Source organism: Sipha flava, unplaced genomic scaffold (assembly GCF_003268045.1).
Source record: "Sipha flava isolate LNK unplaced genomic scaffold, YSA_version1 76_pilon_pilon, whole genome shotgun sequence".
NCBI classification, from domain to species: Eukaryota; Metazoa; Arthropoda; class Insecta; order Hemiptera; family Aphididae; genus Sipha; species Sipha flava.
In genome coordinates, this window is record NW_020273616.1 from 2524999 (window position 1) to 2552937 (window position 27939).

The window sequence follows — 27939 nt, forward strand, 5'->3', positions numbered from 1 at the left end:
ACACCAACAATACAATCGGCATATCAGATAGAAATAATATTATACAAACAAATATCGTTTATTTAACTGACCCCGTTGTCCTATGGGGTCGATATCACCGCCGTCGAGATAAAACGCCAATCCATTGTAATATTCGTTAGTGAAAAAGTGGTGAGTCGAAATTATTTTCTTGGCTTTAAGCCCGATTTTTAAGGCACCGTTGACTGCAATGTATTAATTTTAAATTTATAGTTCTTAAGCAGTTGCCGTTTCTACTAGAGTTCATTTAATATTATTTTACTTTGATTTTTTGTCTGCAATGAAAAAAAAAAAAAAGAATGCTCTATGAATTATTAAATTGTGTTGTAAAGAAATCGTGAAACTAACCCATTAAACTTCACCATAGATATTTTATCGATGCAGTTAATTATATAATTTCAAATTACACCTAAATTACAATTATTTCTATACCAACTACACAATACAAGCATAGAGTATTATTTTTTTTATTTAAATTGCAAATCAAAAACTTTTACATGGAAAATATTAACTAATCACTCATCATTATTTTGTATTTTGTACGATTCATTAAAAAAAAGTTACATTTAATTTTTCATATAGTACATTTTTCGAAAAGAAACTACTCATTTCATTATATCATACGTATTTCCGATGGTCTTTTTTTATAATTTTATATATTAAAACAAATTTTTTTTTTTTTTGCAACATTTAGATTGTACGTACGATATAACATATAACATACATGATACGTGACGTTTTTACTTCTCAAATTCATATAAACGCTATTGGTTTTATATTGAAACAAACTGAATTTGAAAAAAATAATAATGATTCTAAATAACATTATCGATTTTACTATACTTAAACAATTTTCTTATTATGAACGTTACACACAAACGTATTTATAATTCTAGCTGATTTGTCTTCCTTAAGGCTTTGTTTCGAAAATAAAGTAAGTATGTATGTGTTTCGAAAACATTTTGTCAATATAAATTGTATGCAAATTCTTAAATATAGATCTTTGGCAACATACATAACTGTAGATCGCAATTAAATGAACTGTCATATTAGAATTTTACAAAGAAAAGGTGTTTTACACAGTTACGTATTTTATATATTTGATGTATATTTTATACACGTAAAAGAAACTCTTTGAAAATGTACTGATATTTGGTTATCAGGGAATGAAAAAGTTAAATGAGTTTTTTTTTTTTTTTTTGTGGTGTCAAAAATGAGATGAAATAAAACCGTCGCTGCAAATAATTTGTATCAATTGGATTAGCACAATAGGGTGAGATTTTTTTTTTCGTTGTTGACCATGGTGAATTAATAGAAATTTTACATGGATGAAAAACAAAAAAAGAAACTGTTTAATCATAATAATAGTTATTGGCAAAATCTAATAACGTGGCATAATAATGTATTGTACATTTGTATAAGTCTACGTTTTCACGTCGTTGCGAACAGTCGTGTATCGTTTTTAGTGCCTTTGCTGATAAAGTCTCTATATATATACATATTTGTTATTTTTCTAATTGGTTCGCTTTATCCATGTCGTTGTCTTCGGGCGGCGGCTCTCGCGCCGGCCAAAGCTCATCAACGAACAAAATAAAACCGACAACTCACAATAAAAGCTCGGGATCCAGTTTTGATTTTTCACTCGTCTCTTACTCACACGTAAGTCTAAAGCTAAAACAAATCCAACCAGTCTCGTTTCTCCAGTTTCACAACAAATAATAGATAATCCACCGGTTCTAAATACATCAAACACTGCTTTCAATTATAACATACCTGATAACGCGCACGAGCCTATTATTGTTGATGATGCTATTAACGGCAACGACCAATCTAATGAGCCCGCCTCACGTATCTCGTTATCTACAGATATAATTTTGCCATTAACAACCCAAAACCCGGCTATCGATAATAATAATATTAATGCTCGACTCCGATATTTTTCACCGGAATATAATGGTCCTATTGTTGTACTCGCCGAATGCACCGACCAAAACAAAAATTTAGGGAATTTGCACCCGTTCAAAATAGCAAAATTCTTTTCTACCAACTTCACTGGTATCACCAATATTAAACCAGTTGGCTCAAAAAAAGTTAAAATTACCTTCAATTCAATCACCAACGGCAATCTATGCCTAAGTTCTAAAATCCCGAGTGATAATGGTTTCCAGGTAAATATACCTGTCTCACTTATTTTTTCGTATGGTGTTATCAAACTTGATAACAATGTCTCAGAAGCGGAATTTTTTGAAGGTCTCCACTCTCTTGTTCCAATTGAAAACTTTAAACGTATTTTCATAAAAAGAGATGGTACTATTATAAATACCCGCACTGTCAAATTGGAATTTGTTGCAACCAAAATTCCGCCTGTCATCTCGCTATTAAACATGCTATTCGAAGTTAAGCCCAGTATTCGTTCGCCCGTTCAGTGTAACCGTTGTCTACGGTTTGGACACACACTAAATACTGCCGTAGCGAGGCACGGTGCAGTCACTGTGGTGAATCTAAGCACACGTTCGGTACATGTCCCTTCGCCCAAGTTACTGATCCGGTTTGTCTTTTTTGCAAGTCACCTCACTTGGCTACAGACCGTAGCTGCAAAGAATGGTCTACCCAAAAAAAGCATCAAAAAAATCATGGCTACCGAAAATATGTCTTACAAGGATGCGTTAGTGTTTAAGAAAAATAATTGTTATACTTCTGCTTTCAAGTACTCTGACATTGTAAACAACCAGTCTCCAACTTCTAAAATTACGGAAGTTAACCCCCCTTAATAACAATCATTTCCCCAGCCTAAATGATAATCACCACTTTTTCAATTCAAAAAAAAAAATAAACATAAACAAAGTCCCCCTCAATCTAAAGGAAATATTATTTTACCAGTTTTACAATCGTATTCTCCTCCCAATGGGAGTTATTTAAACAAACCTACTATTAACCAATCCCTCTTACAATAAAGTACCCAAAATGATTTCTCTTGGGTACATACCCTATCCCTTAAACTATCTGAATCTCTTTTTAACTCCCCTCCGTTATATTCTCCGTCTTCTCCCTCCTCTCTTCAGAACCTAATTGAATCTTCTCTATCTTCGCTCCTAGCTATACCTATTCCTATTTCTCCTGTTCAATAAAATAATTGTCTAACTATCACACCTTTCACCTCAATAATTTATACACAAACAAATAATTAAATAATTATGCAATTCACTCACAAAAACAAAATAAATTCCATCTCTAATTTCAATATTTGCAATGGAATGTAAGGAGCCTTACAGATCGCTTGCCATCTCTGCAGTACTTACTCGCCAACCAAAAATATTCCACAGCCATTCTTTCCTAGACATGGCTCCTCTCTTCACGTTCTACCAAAATACCCCATTTTAGAACATTTAGATGTGATCGTCCTGATGGTTATGGTGGCGTCACCATAGCTATTCATAATTCTTTTAAATCTAAACTTATACCCATTGACATCACAACCAGAAATAGTTTCATAAGGTTTAAGATCGACCTTATTGGTATCGAAATTTCTAAAACAGATCTACCATTTCCACTTAAAGTATGGTCCTGCTATATCCCGAGTAGTTCTAATGTTCCTTCCGACCTTTGGCTAATCCTTTTTAAATTAGTTACACAAAACTCTCTACTTTGCGGTGACTTCAACGCCTTTCATCCCACCTGGGGTTCCATTCTAGCTTCCCGTAGAGGTAACCAGATATATGACACTATAGATTCATTAGGCTTATGCCTTTTAAACGACGGTAGTCCTACTCATGTAGGGCGCTTAAACTCAACCGACTCGGCCATAGACTTATTTTTTTGCTCTCCCGACCTTGCTTGGAAGTTATGGAAGTTATCATGGAACACTTTATGTGAGGCTCACGGCAGTGATCATTTTCCAATTACCATAAAAACTAACTTTCCTAATCTCACGCATCTAATTTCCAATCCAGATTCAATTCAAAATATGCCTATTCACTTCAACTTTAATAAAACGGATTGGGAATCATTCTCTCTCCACATCCAAAACTCAATTTCCTCCTTACCAAACGATCCTAATCCTCTAATTTCCTATACAGCGTTCACAAATATTATTGATAATGTAGCCAAATCAACAATTCCCAGCTCAAGACCAGATAAAAAATCTTTCCCACCTACTCCACTATGGTGGAACTCTACTTGTACCAACTCTGTGAAAAATCGATCCTCACTTTTTAGAATTTTTCGTCGCACAGGTTCTATGTCCGACTTTCTCTCATACAGTAATGCATGTTCCCTCACAACTCGAACTTTAAAAAATGAAAAAAGAAATAGTTGGAAGCGCTTTTGCTCTAACCTAAAACCATCCTACTCCATTCAACATTTCTGGTTTACAGCTCGACGTATTAAAAACTGCGTTATCCCCCCCCGTGCGTCTAAATAACGATGATTGGTTCAAGAGTTTCTGCTCTAAAATTGCGCCCTATTATGTCCCTAACAAATCCGAAATTTTCCCTAGTTATACTCCTTCAGTTTTTCTCCATCATGTTCTTACTAATAATTTCAATCCATCAGAATTACAACTAGTTATTTCTTCTCGTAAGCCAATAGCGTCCGGTCTCGATAATATTTCTCCACTTATGCTTAAACACCTTCCAAAAAACGCTTTAGATTCTCTCCTCTCTATAATGAACAACATACTTAATAATCAACAAATCCCTTCGTCGTGGAACTCCTATAAAATCATACCTATACCTAAACAATACTCTAATACTTCCTTCCGACCAATAGCGATCTCTTCTTCTCTCTACAAAATATTCGAACATATGCTTAAATCGAGGCTTGATTGGTGGCTCGAATCTAACTCTATTTTATCAACTAATATATTTGCATTCAGGAAAGGTCTGGGAACCACGGAACGCCTCGCAACGTTCATAGGTCATATTTATCACTCTTTTAACAACAATCAATTCTTTGTTGCTACATTTGTTGATATCCGTGGCGCCTTTGACTCCGTTAATATCTCCACTCTTATTTCACATCTCCTTTCTTTACAGGCTCCTGACAAATTCTGCAACATATTGTTCTCTCTCTTTAATCGTAGAAATCTCTTCTTCTTCTCTCCCTTTGGCTCATATAATATTCGTTCTACTTTTACAGGTCTGCCGCAGGGTAGTTGTCTTAGTCCTTTACTTTTCAATATATATATGAGCATTATCGAAAATTATTTAACGTCTCTCGGACTCCAATGTATCATTTATGCTGATGATATGGTCATTTTTACTTCTAACAATTCTCTTAGTGTTGCTGTCGACCATCTTAACTCAGCCCTTAAAGATCTAAAAATCATTTTGGACAGAGTATCTTTTGAAGTTGCTCCTGAGAAATGTAACTCAGTTATTTTCACTCGACGTAGATACAGATATCCTCCTAACGTCTATTACGATAACAATGTCATATATTTTGTTCCTAATGTCACCTATTTGGGTATCATTCTAAATGCAAAACTACGCTGGAAATCATACATAACCTCACTCTCAGCAACTATTTCTCGATGGTCCAATTTCCTTAGAGTAGTGTCTAATACCTGGTGGGGCTCTCACTCCTCTTGCCTATTATCAATTTACCGCACTCTCGTTTGATCCAAACTAGACTATGGTTGTTTCTTTTTCGGTTCTGCTTCCTTCTCGAATTGGAAAAAAATCAACAAACTTCAAATTTCCTGTTTGAGGAACATTATGGGATTTGTCAAATCCACTCCTTGTCCTGTCATTGAGGTTGAAGCTAACTGTGCACATTGTAATATTAGATGCCTATGGTTAGCGTGTAAATTCCTACTTAAATCTCTAGCTTATTCTAATCATCTTATTTTCGATATGTTTTATTCTCTTTTTCTTTCTTGGCGTTATGTACCTAAGTCTATGCCTATTCTATCCATCTCAACTAGTGCTTTGTCTAATTTTCACTAATATATTTGTAAATCATCCAAGCTACCTCTTTATGAACAATCATTTGAATATCTTCTATTCTATCCTCTTGTTAGGCTAGATAACCAATTTTTTATCTCTATCTTCTCTGGAACTTAAAAAAATGTCTCTTAATAATTATATTATAAATCTTCAATAAAATCTTTTCCAAATTCTTAATATGAATTTTGATAATTTCATTGTAGTGTATACTAATGGCTCAGTTTCACCTCTTTTTGTCGGTTATTCTTTTTTGATCCCTGAACTACATATTTCTTTCTCTAACAATCTACCTCCTTCTTCTTCATCTTTAACTGCAGAGTACTATGCAATCATTGAAGCTTTATCTCTTATTTCAAACCTTGCCTCTAAACAAATACTTAATTGCTTCCGATTCAATGTCTTGTCTACAGGCACTAATATCTAGCCTTTTTGACTCCCACCTGTCTTTCCTAGTCCTTATCATTAAATCTATCATCCTAAAACTCCATCAAGACAATTATACCATCCAATTTCTTTGGGTTCCAAGTCATATCGGTATACACGGGAACGAATTCGCCGACAATCTGGCGAAATCAACGTCCAATTTAATATGTCCCTCTCTCACCCAACTTCCTCGTACTGATTTTATTCCAATTTTACGGCGTCATATATCTAACCTCTTGCATACATACTGGTCAAACCTCCCAGCTGAGTTTGCCACCAGGTACAAAAACATCGTACCAAATGTTCTCATCAAAACATGGTTTTACAACCTCAATTTACTAAGATCATGTATCATACAATTCAATCGCCTACGTTCTGGTCACACTTTACTACCTGCTCACGCATACAAATTAGGATTAAACGATTCCCCATTTTGTACTCTACATTCCCACGAAAGTGTTTGCGATCTCCCTCACCTCCTTTTTGACTGTCCTTCTCTGCACGTGAAACGCGTTATTTTGTTTAATTCTCTTATATCCATCATTGTTCCTCTCAATCTCCCTTCTATCCTCAACCCCAACTCGGAAATAGTTGTTGATATAATTATTAATTGTATTTTGGAGGCTGGTTTCTCTATATGATTACCCTTAAGACATTTTTTGTTTTTAACTCTTTGCTTGTATTTTAATATTGTTTTGTTATCTGTTATATTGTTCTAAATAATTGTTGAGCTGTAATAGTTATACTAAAAGCTAAATAAAAAAAAAACATTTGTATAACTTCAATTTCATAAAAATAACAATAATCATTATTTTGATCATGAAAGCTTGAAAGATGGTTATATTATAAATATATATTCGAAGTCTTAAAAAAAAAATTTTAATTGCATAATTTTCTAGTTCAATTATTATAAGGAAAAAAATGACCTTCAAAAAAAAAACTAAAACATAAATTTCAGTGTAATAGACTTGTTATATAGCTTATTTTTATCAAGTACAAATATATACATTTTGCAGATAATAACGAACGAAATTAAAGTAGAACAGTTAGATTTTACGACAAAAAAATATCATTATATTTGATACTAAGTTTTAAAATAAAAGTACAATACGTACATAGTTTTAAACTTGAAATTTATATTCTTTATTTTTAATAAATATAGATTTTATAGAATCATTATAAAAAATTATAATAAACAAAATTGCTTGAAAAATAAATTGAAAATCGATTCATTTTAATGGTGAGTTTTAAAATATTTCGAGAAACTCCCAAGTAAATCGAGGAATTATTTTTCTCAGAATATCAGAAGTTTTGTACTAAGTACTACTAATTACTAGATAATATTAAATGATCATAATTAGAGATGGAATAACACATTTCTCAATAAGTGAGTATTACGTTATATTTATATAATTCAGACCAGTTACACGGATAAATAAAGCCTGTTGTATTGTATTTAATCGTACTTTTAAATTGTAATATATGAACATTTTCACACAATTGGAGTGAAATTTTAATTAAGACAAACATATTGTACATCGTAGACAATACATGATGATTATTTATTAAAACAAAAACGTGCAGTTGTTTTAAGATGTGCCAGATAAAGTATTTCATATATTTTGTGTACCTTTCTACGAAGCGTTTAAATTCATCAAGACAACAATGGCGCGCTGCATTAATATGTATAACTCGTATAGCAAACAAACGTGTTTCGAGCACGGTTTAAAACACACTGCGATAGATGTCTGTGATTCTATAAATAGTTTAAAAAGAAATAATAAAACTGCTGACACAAGGGTAATAGTTGAATAAGCTTACGTTTCTCGTTCGATGTCGAAAATGTTTTCACAATAACGTACGCCGTCGAATAAAACTGAAACGGTAAACACGAGATGTCGAAGTCGACGATGACGCGCATCAATTACACCGCGCGGAGGTGCAACACGAAAACGATAAGTGACCATGTTCCGTGTCGGTCACAAATAGTATCGCAAACGGGGTGCAACGCTTGTCGTACGCGCGTTGTAGCTCTTCCGTTATGGCGTCCGAGAATTAGCGGTTTTTAAATCACGAACGGATACGGTTTCGGCCAACGAACCGAGAGCAAATGTCAGGGATCGCGATGACCGTGGTGGTTTCTTGTGGTGGTAGTGGTGGTGGTGCGGTTACGGACGCCGACTCTAGCAACAGTCAAAAATGCCAAATCGTACATGTCCGTAACCACAGTTCTGGTTTTGTTTCCACCAGGGACCGAATAACGTTCTTATTTCTTCGTCGTTTACCGCTTTTGAACGCGCGCACACGCCCACGCGCGTCTCTACGAGCGAATGTATTGCCAACCGATTCGAAGCATTGGGTGCAGCGTGTGCTCGTGACAGTCCGGGTCTGTCGGCAAACTTTTACGACGGGCGGGAACGATGGCGGGAAAAAATGTCCGCGCCACCGTCGCCGAACGCGGAACGCGCGGACCGGTATTCGGCTCGCGTCCGAAGGGAATCCCGCGGGCGCTCGATTTAATCATATTACGGGAATTCGGTCGATAACGTCCGGACGCGTGGACATAATAATAATATAATTGTGTTTTACAAGGCGTTTTGCACGGACTCCTCTCCTCCTGCCACCACCACCTGATGCCCTATCAGGACCAGCGCTACCCTTCCACACCCGCGCGCGCGGAACTTTGATCTGTCGCTTCTACCTGGCATATATTATCAACAGGGTTCGGATTACGATGCGTTTGCATATATTTTCCGGAATGGTTGATACGATATTTTCCAAGATACAAACGTGTTTGAAGTACATATGAACAGTTCGTTATGTTAATATCTAGAATTATTATTTTGCATTTTATTTTTTCGTGTTTATAGGCATAATTCATTGGTCTAGGAAATTTTCAACACATTTCTATCGATATATCGAACAAAATGAAAATTATTAATATATACAGTTGAATTGGATCATATTGGTAAAGTTCATTTTTTTTTTTTTTTATCTATGTTAAATACTCTTATAATAAAAATAAAGTACATTGAACAATTATCAATTAACTTATAAATATATATATATTCAGTGATCAAAGTTTGTATAGTGTTTTATTAGAGTTTTCAATTACAATTATTAGGTACATATGTACACGGAGCAGCGGGTACACTATGCATAAACACTGCACCAGAACGATACAGTATGTTGGAATATTATAGTATCATGTGCATGCAGTGTACGTATCCCGTTAGATTGTTAATAATTTTAGTATATTGTGATATAACAGTTGAATCAGTTTATTATTATTTTGGAAGTGTATTATTCCTTGAATGTATGCAACAAGTATGTATACAGTGCACTGGTATAGCTGAAAATGTATCATAGGTATGATAAAATTGTTGATATCATCAATGTACTTCAAGAATGATATCCGATTCTCCGCTTCAATTGAAAACACGTTTACTATTTAACGAACTTGATAACCTAGTTTATTTAATATGTACTATAAATGTAAGAACCAGTCTATAAATAAAATTTTAATATAATTTTTTCCTTGTAAAAACAAAAAAATATTTTTAGGTTTTTAAAGTTGATTATAGATCTCATATTTTGAAAAAGTAAACCTAAAATGTGTCAAACCCATTTTGAAAGGCTTTAAAAAAAAATATATTGCATTTATACAATTTTAATATTTGTGGCCATCAATGAGACACGATAATACGAGTAGTTTAAAAATTTCACATTATTTGATGACTATACTCGTGATTAAAATGTAATGCTTAATGAAAACGTATGTGATGAAGATCAACCAAACAAAGCAAACAAAATTCGTTACAATCAATCATCATATTATAATTTCATTGTACATCAAACTAGGTAGTACATAAAGAGATGAACGTCTTAACCCTCATGTTAACGAACAAATAGTCTCTTTGCCTTAAGATCAACCACGCTGTCACTACATACACTATATAATAATCCTGTAAAACTACGAGTATATGTCGTCATGCATAAATATTAAATGTATATACTATATGTATACTCACTTCGCGTATAATCATTCGCCGCTACGTAATTCGCGTCATAGTGTATGTCGGTAATGTGCCAAAAGTATCCTGAAACAAGAGAAGATAAATTTTCATACGGTCTCCGCTGCTATTATAGTGCACATAGAGAACTTTGAAATCCCTTGAGATCTTCTGTCGGGATATGCGGCAAAACGTTGGTACCATGTGTGGTAGTTGGGAACTGCAAGAGAGGCAGGGATATTATTTTGGTGGGATCGTGGGTTGAGTATACTGTGGCGATGGTGGTGTGCTGGTAGTTATGGCGCGGACACACGGTGATGAGGAAGAAGTGGTCGGATTCGGGTTGCCACCAACGCCGCTACCAGTCCCTTGGGAGAGCTGGACGAGAGGTTTACAATGTGTCACGGATTAGAGCAAATTAGTATTAATAACTTTACAGGCAATGCATATTGAACGCGCTTGGGGCACATATAATGTATATATATATATATAAACTCGTGGTGGTGAAAAGCGTGTGGCATGAACACAAGGAGAAGGGATAAAGGCTGAGATTGAAATGGATAGAGAGGGGAGGGGAGTGAACGGGTGAAGAGTTTATGAGGGAAGAGAAACGCTGGAGGATGTTTTGGCGTAATATGGCTTTCAGCTCCAAACAATTTATAAATATCAATTATTTCGGTCCCTTTTAGAATACTGATATAAGTATTTCGATCGATGACTGCTGTCGACGCATCGTACGGCGAATCTGCTATGCCGGCCGACGATATTATATTACAAAATTAACAATTTTTTTTTTTTCTATAGCAATTGTATGTGACGGTAATGATCGCGATTCAACTCTTTCGCACGCATAAACCGAACAAACCGTAATTGTTCTTAACGATATGTTCGTGATTTCGATAAGGTATTGAAACAGAATAATCATATTGGTAGATAACAGGTATTTTACCGTAATTCAAGGTAATTATATGCGCAGTATGTAAAGCGATATTCGAAATCATTCGGTTTTTGAAACCAAACGATAGGATTAATATTATACCGTTTGACACTGTACAAAATTGATTTTTTGTCGTATATCATATAAAAAAGTTATTAAAATAAAATAAAAATAATAATAACTTTGACAGTGAATAATAATCGTATTCATACGATCGGAATAAATAAATAAAAAAAAAAAAGTCGAAAAATAGTTTTATTTTTAATATTACAATAAAAAGTAAGTAACATAATTTATATGAACATTCTTAATAGTTATACAGGATATTAACTATTCGAAAATCATCTATGAACAATCAAAGTACCCTTCTGATATAATTGTTTGTATTTACAGTTAAGTGTTTGAAAAATAATTGTATAAATTACTGATCCACATGCGATTTTGTTTTTATTATAATAAATAAATGAATCAAAAAATTCACAGTTGTATAGATATTTTTTGTTAAGCAGAGAAAAAGTTAAGTGAAAAGATTACTTGTTCACTTACGTGGATCATATTTTGAGAGCAGTTCAGAGACTATAACATCTATCCATTTATACGACATATATAATTCAGAGATTGAACATAGTTCTATTTTAGATAGTATATAACATTTTTTTTCCAATTAAAATATGTGGTTTTCGAGAGAAAAAATTGAAAAATATAAGTAGGTTTTCTTATTTAATGCTCTTGATAAAAGTTTTGGGAAAAGTTAGCCTTCATTATACAAACATGATCCTTTTAGACTTAAAAATATTTCTGGGAAAAAATATAATAATATATGCAATACCTGTATTCAATTTCAGTTCAATAATTGTATTATTACAAACAATTCTAAAAGATGTACAATTTTTTAAGACCTTAATGCAAAATCTACATATATTAAATTCCTAACTCAATGACTATATATGAGGATATTATACATGAAAGAACTTTAACATATTACACTTATCTTCAAAGCATATTTTTAAGAAAATGTACAGTTATATAGAAATGAAAATAAGAAAAAATAATAATAATAGCTTCTAAGATCTGCTCAAAGACTTATATTATAGAGAAATTTAATTGAATATACTGGTTATCAAAATTGTGTTTTAAAAACTTAAAAATATCATAGTAGTAAAAACATTTTTGTGCAACTGTAAATTGTAAAAAAAAGAAAAATATGTTCAACATTTAAACTTCGCGTAATATATCCAATATTCCAATATTTCATTATAATGCTAGTAATAAAAAAATATATTAGTTTTATAAATGGTATAAGAATTTAAAAATTTATAATTTTTGTATTCACTTTTATTTGTAGAAAGATTGTAAGAAATCAAATAAAAAAATAAATGACGACGATCATATGATTTTTATTTACATACTATGACTTGTTATAACTATTACATATAATCTAATAATGATACACGGGAAGTTCCATATAGCTAATAATTCATTGGGACGAAATATTATATAGTTAAAATAAGTTTTTTTTTTTTTTCATTAATCGGCATCTTAAACGTCAGAAATACATAAATAATATTACGGATATCTGAGTGTTTTTTATAACTTATTGACATTTTATACATTTTAAACGTAACTCTGTTCAAATATAATCTATCAACGTACATGGGCAATAATCAACACAGATGGATAAAAATTATTTTAAAAGCAAGAACACACGTTACAGGTATTATGTTATAACCACATGACGTCTTGAATGGTTCCCTTGTAATTTATTATTATATATTAGTAATTAACAATAAATCATTGTAAAATGATTTTAAAAATTATAGTCCAGCTTTTCCAAACTTTAATTGGACGTTTTAAAAATAACATTCACTGGTTGTAGAAAAAATTACTTCGACCGTTATTTTAAATAAAAAAAATTCGATTAGAAAGAATTTGACAAAGTCGGCTAATCAGTGTTATGAAAAAAATGTTTGAACTTACATACAGTGTCTGAGATAATGAAATTACAATTTGGTACTGATAATTTGATAAAAAAAAAAAGAAAAAATCTATTCAGGATTTACAAATGAATTATGTTCTTGTTTGTTACGAAATTCGCCCTTTTATTTATCAGTTGAATATTCACTGTCTATTTTATTGTTTATATTTTCAATTTGTTGTCATGTCATCGATGATCGGGTTTTTTCACATGGCAATAGGCATAGCATAAAAAGACACTGATTTCCACGTGTATCACAATGGAAGATCTTTCCAATAAAATGTGGTATGACCAAATCAAAAATTTCAACCGATTTTTGAATAATTATTGATTCAAAAAAATGCTCTCATCGAATACATTTTTCCATATATACACATACAATACACAAATCATAAGCGACTGGATTGTTCTTCAAGATTATAATAGATGTTTTTTTTATTTTAATTGTCATTGGAAGTGAAAAGTGTATTAAATTTTTAAGTGTATTAAATTAAAAAAAAAAAAAAAAGTAATGCTGACATTTTGTAATTTGTATAGGCAGCCATCGCCCACATGAGTCAATTTATTTTTCAATCTTGAACACCATCCTAACATACTTACAATAAGTTAGTTTTATACTACAAAATATATACTATAAATACTATAAATATATGATAAAACATCGTTTGCTAGGTCAACTAGTTTTATTTTAATATACAAATGTGAAAGTAAATATTATACGATATATTTAGAGTAACAATATCGAAATATTGGAAAAATGTTCGTAATATCCATATCAATATGGTTGGATAAGCCTACTAAACTGAAATACAGCTATAGATAATACTATAACGAATTTTGGTCATATTTCACATGACAAGAGCACGTCAATTATAAGTATCTTATAAAATAAAATATTAATTTATAAGATCTGATATTATTGTACTAGAAAACCACTGACTTCGGACGAGATGCAAAACAACGATGATTGCGTATAGTAATTATATGCTTCTTAAGACATGATTTGTTAATAAAAAAAAAAAAAATCGAATTACGCATTTATAATGGAATTCAAATATTTTCATCATTTAATTCATCTCACTGAACCATGTAATTTACTAAACAAACTACATGAGAACGAAAGTTTGTTTTAATTAAAAAAAAAAAATAAATAATTAATACCAAAAAGTTTAAAATTATTTCGAGCACGACATTTTTAAATAATCTAGAAAACCTACGTCGTGTATGCCATTTAAAACTGTGTTTTTTACGAAGTATGCGCAAAGTTATATAGTATATCTTAAGCATCACAATATTATTTTAATGCAATAATTGAAAGCGTTCATGTTATCAGAACACTATACTTCTACTCAAATTATTTCCAGTTAGAATATTTGTCAACATAGATAAGACCAACAATTCATTGATGTCCTGACCAATGGCCGCAATCAATCAAAACACACATAAATCATTTTATATAAACATCCACATTTATGATCGGTCATTCTCATAGGCCTTTGGACCTATACTCGTTCGTGCATATTAATAACAATAAAGAGGCAATTTGTAATATTGTAGTCTTCAATGATGTATTCAACGCAGATTGGTACGGTTCTGGAAACGTATTCATTATTAGGAGTGACTTCAACCATAAAACCTTCATAAGATAATCGTTTTTCTGCGGTAAATATTGAAAACTTTAGCGTAAGAAAAATAAAAATGATAGCCAATTAAAGGAAAGATATGTTGACTAATGTAAACATTATATCGGATTCATAGTTTTATGTTCACTGGCTTATTTCTATACAAATGTATAGTTTATTAACAAAAAAAAAAAGAAAAAAGTTATTTAGAAATAAAACAACACATGGTATTAACACTGCGTGATGACTGTAACAATTTATATTTGAAATTTTACTTTGAATAAAAACATTTTACTATTAATTTTATATTGATTTTTTTTGATTTTTTTTTTTTTTTTCTATAATGAAATATCATGTAGTCGAAATTGATTTATAAATTTAATTAAACATAGCATAAATAATAATATTCATGTTAAATTTAAATAATATTATTTCTCGAAAAGGAATGATTGATTGTATTCAATAATATTTTGATCATACTTTTCGATCATCATTTATACATATCTGGAATTTTTTCCATTAATTCCGAAATAAATAATTATATTAGTGTAGATTCCGTCGGTATATGAATTTAATGCACATCATATATACATAAAAATAAAATAGGCTCGACGGGCTCGTAGTTAATCAACCGTGATTATATTTATCAATACGTCCACTCAGTTTCTTTAATTAAGGCAGAGGTAACTTAAAAGCACATTCAATATATAAATCGCATTATCATTATAAGTTACTATTGGATCCATTATGTTATTTTATTTTACAATGATTATTCGCTGTGTAATACTGTAGCAATTGAAAACAATATCTTTATAAGTATTATATTTTTTTTTCTGTATTCTTCGGGATAATTTATAAAAATATTTTTGTTGATTATTTAGAATGCTATTGTTAAGAAAAAAAAAACTATATGTACATAAATTAAAAAAAAACTGTTGTAACATCATGGGGAATGTTGATAACATTCAGACGTAAATATTGAGAATATGATTGATGGTAATAAAATTAATTAATTATATTCACTTGAAAATCCGTAAAGAACTGATGTATGATAAATGAACGTTTTTGTTGCAAAACGTCCTTTGGGGGTCTTAAATTTTCAGTTTCAAATATACAAATTAGGTTCAAAGGACATTTAATGAATAATAATTTATTAATATTAAATATTGAATATATCGTATTTGTTTCTGAGATAATTCGACTTCGACGAATAATTTTAACGTTACATTGATAGTATTCTGAAGACAACATACATATTACAATTAGCGGTCATACTCCTATTTATTAAAAATAATTAGATTCGAACAAAATTGATAGAGGAGTATAAGATATTAGAAAAATCGAATAAAATATGCCTGCCGAATCAGTAGGTAAAAGAATAGTAATCGTGTTTACCAGTAAAGTAGTTATAATTTAAACGGACGTTTGACGCTCAAAAATTCATATCAAAGTTGAAACGAGAAATTCGACCTATGGTTCTATATAATCGTTGCTGCACTCGATTGCAAAATTATCCTGAGGACTTGTAGAAAATAAAATGTATGCATATGTCATTAACAATTATATTATTGTATCAGACGTGTTTTTACCTTCTTGTACTACTATTTTTCATTACGCCTGTATATTTTTACGCCCTTTTGTCCGTCACGACCACGTAATATGCTAGTGGCATATACCTTTTCTAGTTTTTATCGCAAGAAAAAACTGCACGTCGCTAAGCAACACCTAGTAATAATTGTTTATTTTATTTGTTTGGTTTACAGCTCTGTGCTATACTTTTTTTTTCTTTTAATAAACAAAACCCTTGTATGGATTGTATATATGCCTGTATGTGTCTGTGTGTACGCTAATACTATACGCTAGAAATACGATTCCCTTTCACTCTAGATTAACGTTTAGAACTAGTTTTCTCGGAACATATTGTAAATCTACGCAAAAGCTACGCGGAAAATTCCATAATTTTTTTTCAAAACTCGCCTCATATTCAGTAATATAATATACAGTTAAGTTTATTTATTATGATCCCCTTTCTCATGCTTAATTTAAATATTTTTCCCCCCGATTCCGGTTTATGGGAAACATATGCATAATTACTACAATATAAACTTATAATTTTTAGTACATAGATTTTTTGTACTTATACTTATAAAAAGATCATGTATCATAGTTAATAATCGTACATTTTTATCAAAAGAAAATATAATTTTCATTTCGTTCGTAATCATTTATTTAAATATCAATATTCTAATCGTTTATAATTTTCATACGAAATTTTAAATTTGAATAATTCAGAAAGTTTTGATACAAATACTCATTATGTTGCATCAAAAATTTTTAAAAAAAAAAAACATTTGCTTAATCAAAATAGAGCACATTTGATATTTATGTTATCTGATCATACTCTTGTCAAACGTAATAACTTATTGAGATAAAAATATACAAAACAGATTTATATCAGATGAATTTCATTGGTGTGTTGTGAAAATTGAAAACCGAAGTCATATGAGGTACGAGTACAAAGAAACAAAGAATTGTAAGATATAGTCGTACACATACGTTTTTCATAAAGCAGAATTTGAAAAAAACAGATGATTCAACCATAAAAATTGATGCTTAAGAATATATATTATGCTATGTATTGTAAAAAGCTACATTTATAGTATGTTATGATGTATGCAGCATCGCGTTTCGCAGTTATTCTAGAGTTCTAATGTTATTTTTATAGAAACCGAATTAGAGTGTGGATTTGGATGTAAAATAAATATTATGATTATTTCGCATACATTTCATGATCATACTCGCGCAATCGTATATTATTATAAAGCATCAAGTGAATATTTGCCGAAAAAAAAAAATTAAGACTCATACTTAAAGTTTCCTGTCGTGTTATTTAAAATAACGATCGCGAAAAAGCGTATGATCACCAATTTATATGTGAAACGATGGTGCATATATCGTCGTCGGATATAAAATATATCTGTAGTTATTTCGATATATCGGCTTGTGATACGTGTACGGATTACATATTACCATATTCACATCCGATAGTGAGCAGAATAATACGGCTCATGGAAAAGGATAAGGTTTCGTGGAAAAAAAAACATACCCTACGTTTGAAAAAAAAATTGGCGAACTGTGTAGTAGGTATAAGGTCGTAACACCGTCGTACATTAAAACAATATTGCATTTATATGTTTCATTTATGTTTGTTTCCAAATCGCACGGTTAGGAAATAGCTTCTCGGCTAAGCTACGGATATAATAGCTGATGTTGTATAATATAATACTTGTACAATATAGGGGTGTGAGATACGCGATGGCGGGGCACGAACAATTCGTTCAAACACGCGATCGGATATTATCGTTTCCCAATGCTACGTGGGATTATAACAATTTTAGGCGATTTTAAACGTTAATGTTAACACGTCATCATCATAGTTACGTTTAGCACACGCGCATATTGTTATATTTTTGAACGGTATAACGTATAAATTCCAAACGTCGACGATGATCAATGCAAGACGGTACGGGTCCAATACGACCACACAATATGGTTTAAAAGCAATTTTTTTTTTTTTTTTTAATAAAAAAAAATAGATCCGATTTCCATGGATACGATAAATGCGGGTACATTTCAAAGTTATTATCGAATTTTCATGGCTGACCTACGTTTCTGTTGGGAATAATCCAAAAATGTCTTTTTATTTTGATGGGAAAGAGAGAGAAAATAGAGAAAAGGAAATTCAAGTTTCTTGTCTTAAAATTCACCCATTTAATTTTATTCCTTTAGAAATGCCGGACTTATTAATGGAAAAAACAAAACAAAAGTAAATAATTTTTTAATTAATTTGTTACCTTTTTTCGCGGATGATTTTTTTTTTACGTTTACAATATACCTATATTCTAACACAACATTTATTCTTATTAAAATTGCGTCGTCTCATATGAATAATATATTTATATTATAGGTATATAAGAAAAAAAATGTTCAGTTAATATATATGTATATATATATATATATATATATACATATATGCTTAAATAGGTTTTTAAAAAAGAAATGTAATAAAATTATTATTTATTATTATTTCAATGGAACTCAACAAGGATACGTAATGAAAAAAATGGTACAATTTAATTTCGATAACTGAACGGTTATTCGCTTTTAAATAAATAAACTAATAATAAATTGATCTCACCTAAAGCAATGTAATTTTCGTAATCAATGTTATTCCAACCCGATAAATGTTTTACATTTCAATCGTCTTAGAGTTGTAGACGAAAATGCCTACTTGTAAATGAGTCGACACCAACAGTAACCAATAACTGATAGTAAACTATAACAGTTAACGTAATTGATTAATTTATTTTGAAATGTTCGGGTAATCAAACCAAGAAGCCGATCGTACACACGACCGCCATTACGAACCACATACGAGACGTTGACAATAATAAAAACACGTGCGCGAGACACATAAAGGGATGTAAGTCAGGTTCAACACCGTCCGTTCGGCGTTTGTAACGCGATCACGTTCGGTTTGACATCTAGGGCAGCGGTTCCCGACCAATGGTCCACGGAAACCGATTCCATGGTGTCTTGGCCGTGGACTCTTAATGTCGGTTGGATTTTTGTAGGTTGTTAAGTAGGTAATTAAATGGATAATAACCCCTCGTGCAGAGCTGTCACACAAATTCATTTAAACGCTATTCTATTGTCCAGTATTTTAGTATTGTTCGTGAACGTTTATTATGATAATCACAATCCACTTTGAACGCTTGTTTTTGAGTTGAATACAATAAACTTGATTTCTTTGTAAATATTTTTTTTTTACATTTTTATTTTCGTGTTGAATATTTTCTAATTACCGAGACATGTATAAATTATGTATAAATCAGTGGGTGTGAAATGATTTTCTTTGTTTTAGATTCCGCACGACCGAAAATTTCGAGAACCGCTAGTCCAGGGCACGCGAAATATTCGTACGTACCGATTACCCAAGCCCTCCAAGCTCGTCCAGTCGGAGATTGCGGAACGAGTCAATTATGCTTCTTTCGACCATTCGTTTTCCTTGGTCGCGGCAACGGCTTTTTGGTTTGGTTAGGTTCGCATGAGGTACATTGAACGCGAATAAGTACGTTTCCTAATATTTCGCAGATTTTCATTGAAATATTCAGTAACAGAGCGCGTTTCAAAACGATAGATCCTTGCTGTTGTTCAATATTATCAAAATTTTTTTTTATTTTTTCTAAAATCAAAAAATGAACGGTGAGAAATTCGATACGGATTCGTTCATCGATTAAATTTGAAAAAAAAACCGCCAGTTCGGGATACGACGAGTAATCAATATTCCAACAAAAGAAGTAAGATAAAAGGCTCGGGAAGAAATATTTAGCTTCATAATTTCCGAGATATGGACAAAGCGTAATTTACAATGCGTAATGTATGCTGAAGGTAAATATTTTTTTTATTTTTTTTTTTTTTTTACATAGGATGAACCTAATATTTTCTATATTTTTACGAAGCGGATTCTTTTGATAGAGCATTCATAAAAAAACAGCATCCGCAATGTCCATTTTCGAAAAATTATAATGCATGGATGACCAGCGCTCAACGCGTATAACTGGTAATCGGAGGTAACAATGTTAACGCGCATTTAACGCTTTTCATGTGAAATTTCAACTAACTGCACTGCGATGCATTCTGTGTTCATGAGCAAAATACGGGCACGTTTTCCAATCACACCTCTGCCTGTTCGAAAGAGAAGTAGCATTATTATAACTATCGTTTGTCCTTTTCCGGGATAATCGTTGCGGCAGTGTTTACCTGGGTATCGTCTGCTGTATCGGTATAGTTTTAAAAACAGTCGGAATTCAAAACGCGTGTCATATCATATGCGCATTAATATTTTCGTCCCAGTAACACTCCATATTCGTATTCCATATTTATTTTAGATTTCAAACGTTACATGAAAATGTTTGTTTGTTTTCGAAAACAACATTATTATCTCTTCGGTTTTAATTTCAAAATATTAAACCCAAATGTAGGTTTTTGTTTCGACGCATTACACATCAATGATGTCCTTCAAAAACAATTAATGAATCGTAGTTTTTTTAAAGGCAAACAGCACGTCATGTAAAATTACAATCATGTTTAACACTTTAATCTGCATTACTCACATGATTGTTATTTTTGAAATGATTTATTCCGATATTTAAATGATACTTGTAACTACACAATTATTTTGACGATAACTGCATTTTACAACTTGTTAGTAACAAGTAAAACATATCATTGATTTACAATAATAATAATAATTATAACGCTAATATTATGTCGATTGCCCATTCGAGTTTAACGAATTTCACCATTATTATCTATATCAGTATAACACTGTTCAGTTGAGAATATTTGGTTAGTTGTATTTTTATCGTTGAAATAATATTAAAGCTCTTTCGTTTAAAAACAATATTCATAAACATGTATTGAATTATTTTATTTAAATCCAATGTCGTTGTCCATTTTAACTCAAACCTTAAAACAATACAACATAAAATGATAAAACAAATTATTATTTTATCGTTAAATAGTTATTTAATGAAAAAATGTTATCTGGTTACTGTTGATTGATTGAGAATTAAAATTTCTGAAAACGTACTTATACTAACAATAAAAAAAATAAAAAAAAAAAAAAAATTATAAAACTATATTAAATAATTTAAAATATATTTTATTTTCATTTTACTCGTTTCAGTGAAAACTACCACCGTGAAACGATTTTTATTTTTTATTTTTCCTAAAGGCTAAAGGCCTTGTCATACAAAAAAACGGTTGTTAGATAATCAAATATAATCGAAAATACGCAATAAAGAGCTTGGGTTAATATATTATTTTTATATTGATGTATTTTATAATATATTCAAGATGGATAAATAGTTTTAAAACTTATTTAGCGATTAATAGCTTCAATGTCTCAAACGCGTACACACATAGTCACTCGATTCACAATGTATTCCAGTCGGTCGTGTTTAATGAGGCCAACCAGATTAATAGCTATAGCAGTGATGTCTATAAATCATTCGGATTCATTATTTTATTGATATTAATTTTATTTAACTAGTATCATTATTTCAGTAAATTATGGGGATAAACTATGTTAACAATATTTGCTCCTTTTTAAAAATGTAGAATAATATGAAATGGCGTATTAAAATTCTAAATCAATTGTCTACTGTATTCGAATATTAACACATTTCATGATAAATATATTTTTGATTTTAATTGAAAAATGTATAATAACTATCAGTACGTAAAATTAGCTATTGTAAACTATAGTAATAATAAAATTTGCACATTTTAGAGGAAAAACTTATTTTTTTTTTCTTACCTTTTTTTACATTTTTCTTTATTTTTCAATAGCATACTAAAAATATTTGAGAAAAATTCGAAAATTATTCTTGGGCTATATGACTGTTTGGCGTTAAGTATATTCAATATATTTTTTTTATAAATATTACATAATTATCAGACATAATATATATGCATTATAACTATATTATAGTGCATAAGATGTGAACTAAAAAAAAAAAAGAAATTTTTCATCTACGTGTCGCCAATCTATAATCAGCAGCTATAGCAACTACAATATTTAAAAATCACATCCATTCAAATAATCAATATTTTTTATGAGGAAAATAGATCGATGATTAATTTGACGTTGGCGCATGAAATGTGTTATTTGTTTTCTGTTCAAAAAATGTTCAAGTCAAGACTCGTCTATATTGTTAACATTAATCGACCTCTTATCGTCGGATAAAATTGGAGCAGACCAACACATTGGTTACTGTGTGTGGGTGCATGAGTTGTGTGTGTGTGTGTGAAACAAAAGGATTTTTGGTTTGTCACACTCATTGGAGCGATTGGTCACTTTGATTTATTGACAACCTGACAAGAGACGATGAACTCGGCAAGTAATGGCTACTTAACTTGTTTACCATCGCAATTCTGTTTCGCCTTCATCTTTTACAACTAACACCGCAGTAAAGTGTTCACAAAAAATTCTTCCTTTCTACTTCCCACTACTTCTGTTTATCTCTCCTTCTATTTTTTTCCACAGGCTTTTACAAGTAATCAATACACAAAATACAGCGTTCACGCTACACCTACAGCGCAGATCCAGATTGAATACCGACGAGTGTGGGGGAATGTTATAGGAAACGCGATAGAAGAAGAAAAGAAAAAGGTACACTCAGTTGTAAACTTTGTGTCGTACCAGATTTTTTCCTCGATGCTTTTGTAAATTCCAATCTATTTGATATTATATGGTTGCACGTTCTATGGGTGTCGGAAACTCTCCAATAAATCACTAGCCAAAAAAGGTTTTATTTTTGTTTTATTAACTCAGATTAAAACTTTACACCCCGGTGGCGAAACCATTACAGTTCCATTGTTTTGAAGCCTTTATTTGTTTATTTCTTTGGTTTGTGATGTATATTTTTATTCTACAAAAACTTGTAGGATAATTATTCTCATTAAAATTGTGAAATTAACACTGGATGTCAACATTGTATTTTCAAATGACAAGTCTCGCGTCATTTATTGACACGTATGTAGTGATTTTGCATATCCCATACGCCGTTTGTAATGGGAGCATTTTCGTATTGAACATAATATAATATTTGAAATAGCGGGCGTACCTTGGCGACAAGTTGGAAAAAATGAATAATCCTTTTCGAACAATAATAATTTATGACGAGAAGCTTTCCGTCAGTGATACGGCCTTTCTACTATTGCGTTTAAAATAATCTACGTGCAAGTGAATATGCAGTGCGCTGCGATGATCTAAATCGACCCGCGGCACCAATTGCAGGGCATATTTCGATAAAACGTCTCTCGGGGAGGGGAAGAAAAGTCGTCAGGAATTCGGTACGCGTCTATGACTCGATGTGTGTAGAACTTTCGGTCCATTAAAGTTCCCGGTTGAAATTTGTCAAACTCAAGGTACCTAATGTGTTTAATATGTCGTCCCGGTTCTGTGTTTTTGTATATACGTGCTTTGCGTGTACATGGTAAACGTACGCGTGACTCGTAACCCCGTCACCAACGGGGGATGGAAAACGGGAACGGGGAGATTACGCGATTGCAAAGAAAATTTCGTGTAAAAGTTATTCGAAGTTTTGACTGGGGCGGGAGTGGAGGGTGACTTGGTGTGGTGGTTTGTCGCGTGTACTGGCGTAATAAGATTTATCTCCAGGACAATCGAAGCCAACTCGAGTCGGATGAGTTTTCGGCGAATCATTTAATTGGCGTACGCCTTCTTTTACCATCAATCTTAGCTCGTGGTTTTATCTTGACAAACACCAGCTAACCAAACAACCGCGTGCACGTTACCACTCTACTCGTACACCGTAGCGGGTACAAAGACACACTCGCAAAAGCGCGCTGCAGACCGAGTCGGAGATGCGAACAATATAACGATAATATTATGTTATGAGAACACTGGATTTGATAAATTTCAGTCTTGGGAAATATAGCATCAGTTCTCGTACGTCACACAGACAGTTACACATAATTTAACGAACGATACGGTTGTTAATGTGGTGTGCAGCACGCACCGTACCGCGGAGTAATTCCGTTTTCGTAGGTTATTACTGTACGGAATATTTCCAGCTTCGCGTAACACCACTACATTACTGTTACTGTTTTTTTTTTTTTTTATCTTCCACTCAACGATCGAATGTTATTGAAATATTGTCCGGTCGCGGGCACCACGAGTCCATAATCAGGTGGCTTCGGGTGACGTCGCGATGGACGGCCGAACGTAACGATTACGTCAACGTCACGGTGGTGACGACAACTAAACGTGCTTCAAGGGTCGTATTTTAATACAGTTTTGTCGTTATAATAATAATAGCAATGAGGTTGACTGGGACGAGAGGTGACTGGTAGAGGGAGATTTCGCAAACGGTGGGACGACGGGGTTATTATTATTATTATTATTACTATCGTTATGAGGGCTACGAGATGACGGGCGGACGACCGCGACCGGAATCGTTTCCGCCCTCGATCGCGCACTGTTCGGCTAAATGAAAAATAGTGACTTCTCCCGCAGACGACGGTACGCGTAATAAATATGGCAAGGCGGCGACCTGAATGTAAACTCGTTTAATGTGTGCACTTATTCATGTGGGCGCGTGTGTGTTTGTGTGCGGTCGGTGCCGGTTGGTATCATGGAGGATATTATAATTATTATTATTATTACGGAGGAAACTAGCGAAATCGGATATTAATGTACGACGTCGCGCATTATGTTGTTCGAACGCGATATGAAGTCGTCGCCAGCAATGTCTCCTACGATATCATGACACCAGTCGGCTAATGTTTGTAAGCTTCTTTAGAAAATTGTTAAATTTATATTAGAATATGTTCTGGCGTCCACCGATGATATATTGTATGATATATATATGATATATATATTGCTCGTTTGTATGCCACACGCGATAAAATATTGTAATACAAAATCATATGTATTTAAAATAGTGCGGTCGCGAGTGGCGACAACAACACTACCGTTTATATCTTTCGGTTAACCAGTTATTTCTTGCCTTGAGCACATCATATATCAGTCAATGTGAAGCCACATAACCCATTTTAAATTGAACCATAAACTTCTTATTTGGCCACGACGAAAAAAAAATAATTTTATGATTTATTTTTATTTTCTAATAATACGTGAACGCGCATTCAGTATGAATATGTTTTATTTTATTTAATTCTTCAATTATCTTTTTTCCAGAATATAAATTTATAAACAATTAAATAATTTACACATACAAATTATTTGACAACAAGCTACTAATGTTAGGTCACGCGTAGACTTTTGAGCTTTATGAGACGAGTGGTTTCACTTTTTTTATTTATTATTATTTATAATCTCGTCCAATAATGTGGGTGCTGGCTATATATTCTTTCTTTAGACTCAAAAATAAATTGTCTATTATTAAGTCTATTAACCACATATTTGAAACCACTAAATTCTATTATAACATAATACATATCACGCATATTGAAACGTACTGAATTTCAAGGATAAGAGCAAAGGACATACCATTGTCTCAAATTACAATTTTTTTCAGCTTCAAATTTAGAATTTTTACTGAGACATTCTACTTTTTTCAGATATTTTTATGTATGTAGTTGCAGACTTACAATTTATCTATTGAATAATAAAATACAAAATGGGTATATTTCCTTTATATAGCGTTTCCTTAAAACGCTTCAATATCAGACCATGACTTAAGTATTCCACATATACTGTGTGACTATATGAAGTTCGGTGTTTAAAGTGTTCATGATTTCAAACGTAACCTATTTCGAATAACCGCACAAAATATTATGTAACGAAAATCAAAAATGAATTTATGGTTGATATTTTTCTACTGTTTGAGAATTTTCTTTATTAAATTATTATCATTATTTTATTTGTTATGTTGCGGTTAAATATATAGTTCATAAGAAAAAGACACACATACACATATTTATGACACACACACAAACATATATATATATATATATATATATGCGTATTACATTTATGTCAATAATTATATTTATATATCAACGTAGTATGTTGCAGCTAAGCACTTTATTGATTTTTAAATAGTCTTAAAAAATATAGTTGAAATAGGTTAATACTTATTCTTCAAGATAGGGTTTAGAGAAAATTTTACTTTGTCAAAAGTAAAAAAAAACAACACAAAATCACGGATAAATATTTCATTATAATGTACATAATTTTTTTGAAAACGCATATTTATAGAAGAATAAATAAAAATAAAATATTTAAAATCATATGTAATATAGCAATAAAGTTTTTTTTTGACATTTTACCAATGTTTACTACATTAAAATTTCCCAGCTAGGTTGTTTTATAGCTAATACGAAAAAAGCGATAGTTATGAGAAAAAATAATGAGAAAAATTCCAAACGTAAGGGTACATTTTTTAAATACATTTAAATAATACTAATTGCATAAAACAACTAGTTTATATAAATCATTGTTGCAGCTTACCTATTTTCGATGAAACATTGTTGACAGCTATTGCACAGACAATAAATGCGAAAAACAGCATCACTGCCTGTAAACCACCTACAAAGGTCGCATTTTATCTTTCCCTGAAACAGATAAAAACAATAAAATTTAAATAACTGTGCAGATTCATTGGTTGTGCATTCGTTTCGTTTTGGGCTGATAAACGTTCTTGAATGACCTTTGTACAACACATACCGAGAGAAAAAACAGTTTTATCACATTACATAGTATATATATCTACGAATAGAAAAAAAAAAAAGTGCAATAATATAAACACCGCAGTTCACAGCTTTTGCGAATCGTTCAAAGTTAATGTCTTGTGACTGTAATAAAAAAAAAATAATAATAAAAATAATATTTTACATTTGCAATACACTTTCGTAGATATAGTATTCCGATCCAAACCATTACGATGTTGAATGAACTACAAATGTTTGAACCGATAAAATACATACGGCTAGAAAATATTTAATCGCGATCCGTCATCGCACGGATATCCAGCACGATTTTGTGGAAGTCAATTAATGTTTTGTAATAAAAATATGTAAATTTAGTTTACGTTAGTTTTGCGTGCGTTTGTGCGACAATACATAATATGCGTTGTATCTCAATGTTAATATTGATAATGTTCCTAATATTAATAAATTATTATGATTCACTAGTTACGGTCGGTTGGAGGCAATGCTTTACCATTTTTACTAGTGCCACTAAAAAGTTCTCATTGTTATGTATACCCTCTCCCATATACGAAATAGCTTTTATCTTTCACGTTTTGCCCTATCATGTACTTTGCTTTTTTTTATGATCCTTCTCTCCATTCTTATATTGTTTACCCTTCACTCTTTATTCGGTCAAATGTACTTTTCGTCTATTTTGGTACTCACGTAAACGTTTACCCGCATCACGTATAGAGTTGAA

General features: G+C 31.7%; 1 protein-coding gene across 3 annotated transcripts in view; it reads right to left on the reverse strand.

Moving 5' to 3' along the window:
* Positions 1-27939, reverse strand: part of LOC112692718 (acid sphingomyelinase-like phosphodiesterase 3a) — a 279185-nt gene that overhangs the window by 128245 nt on the left and 123001 nt on the right. For all 3 annotated transcript variants that reach the window (XM_025567473.1, XM_025567472.1, XM_025567471.1), the window contains 2 exons: positions 27001-27104; positions 10418-10486 (listed from right to left, as the gene is read on the reverse strand). In XM_025567473.1, coding sequence (XP_025423258.1) covers positions 10418-10486; positions 27001-27061 — 130 coding nt within the window. In that variant the 5' untranslated portion in view covers positions 27062-27104. The remainder of the gene's footprint in view (positions 1-10417; positions 10487-27000; positions 27105-27939) is intronic.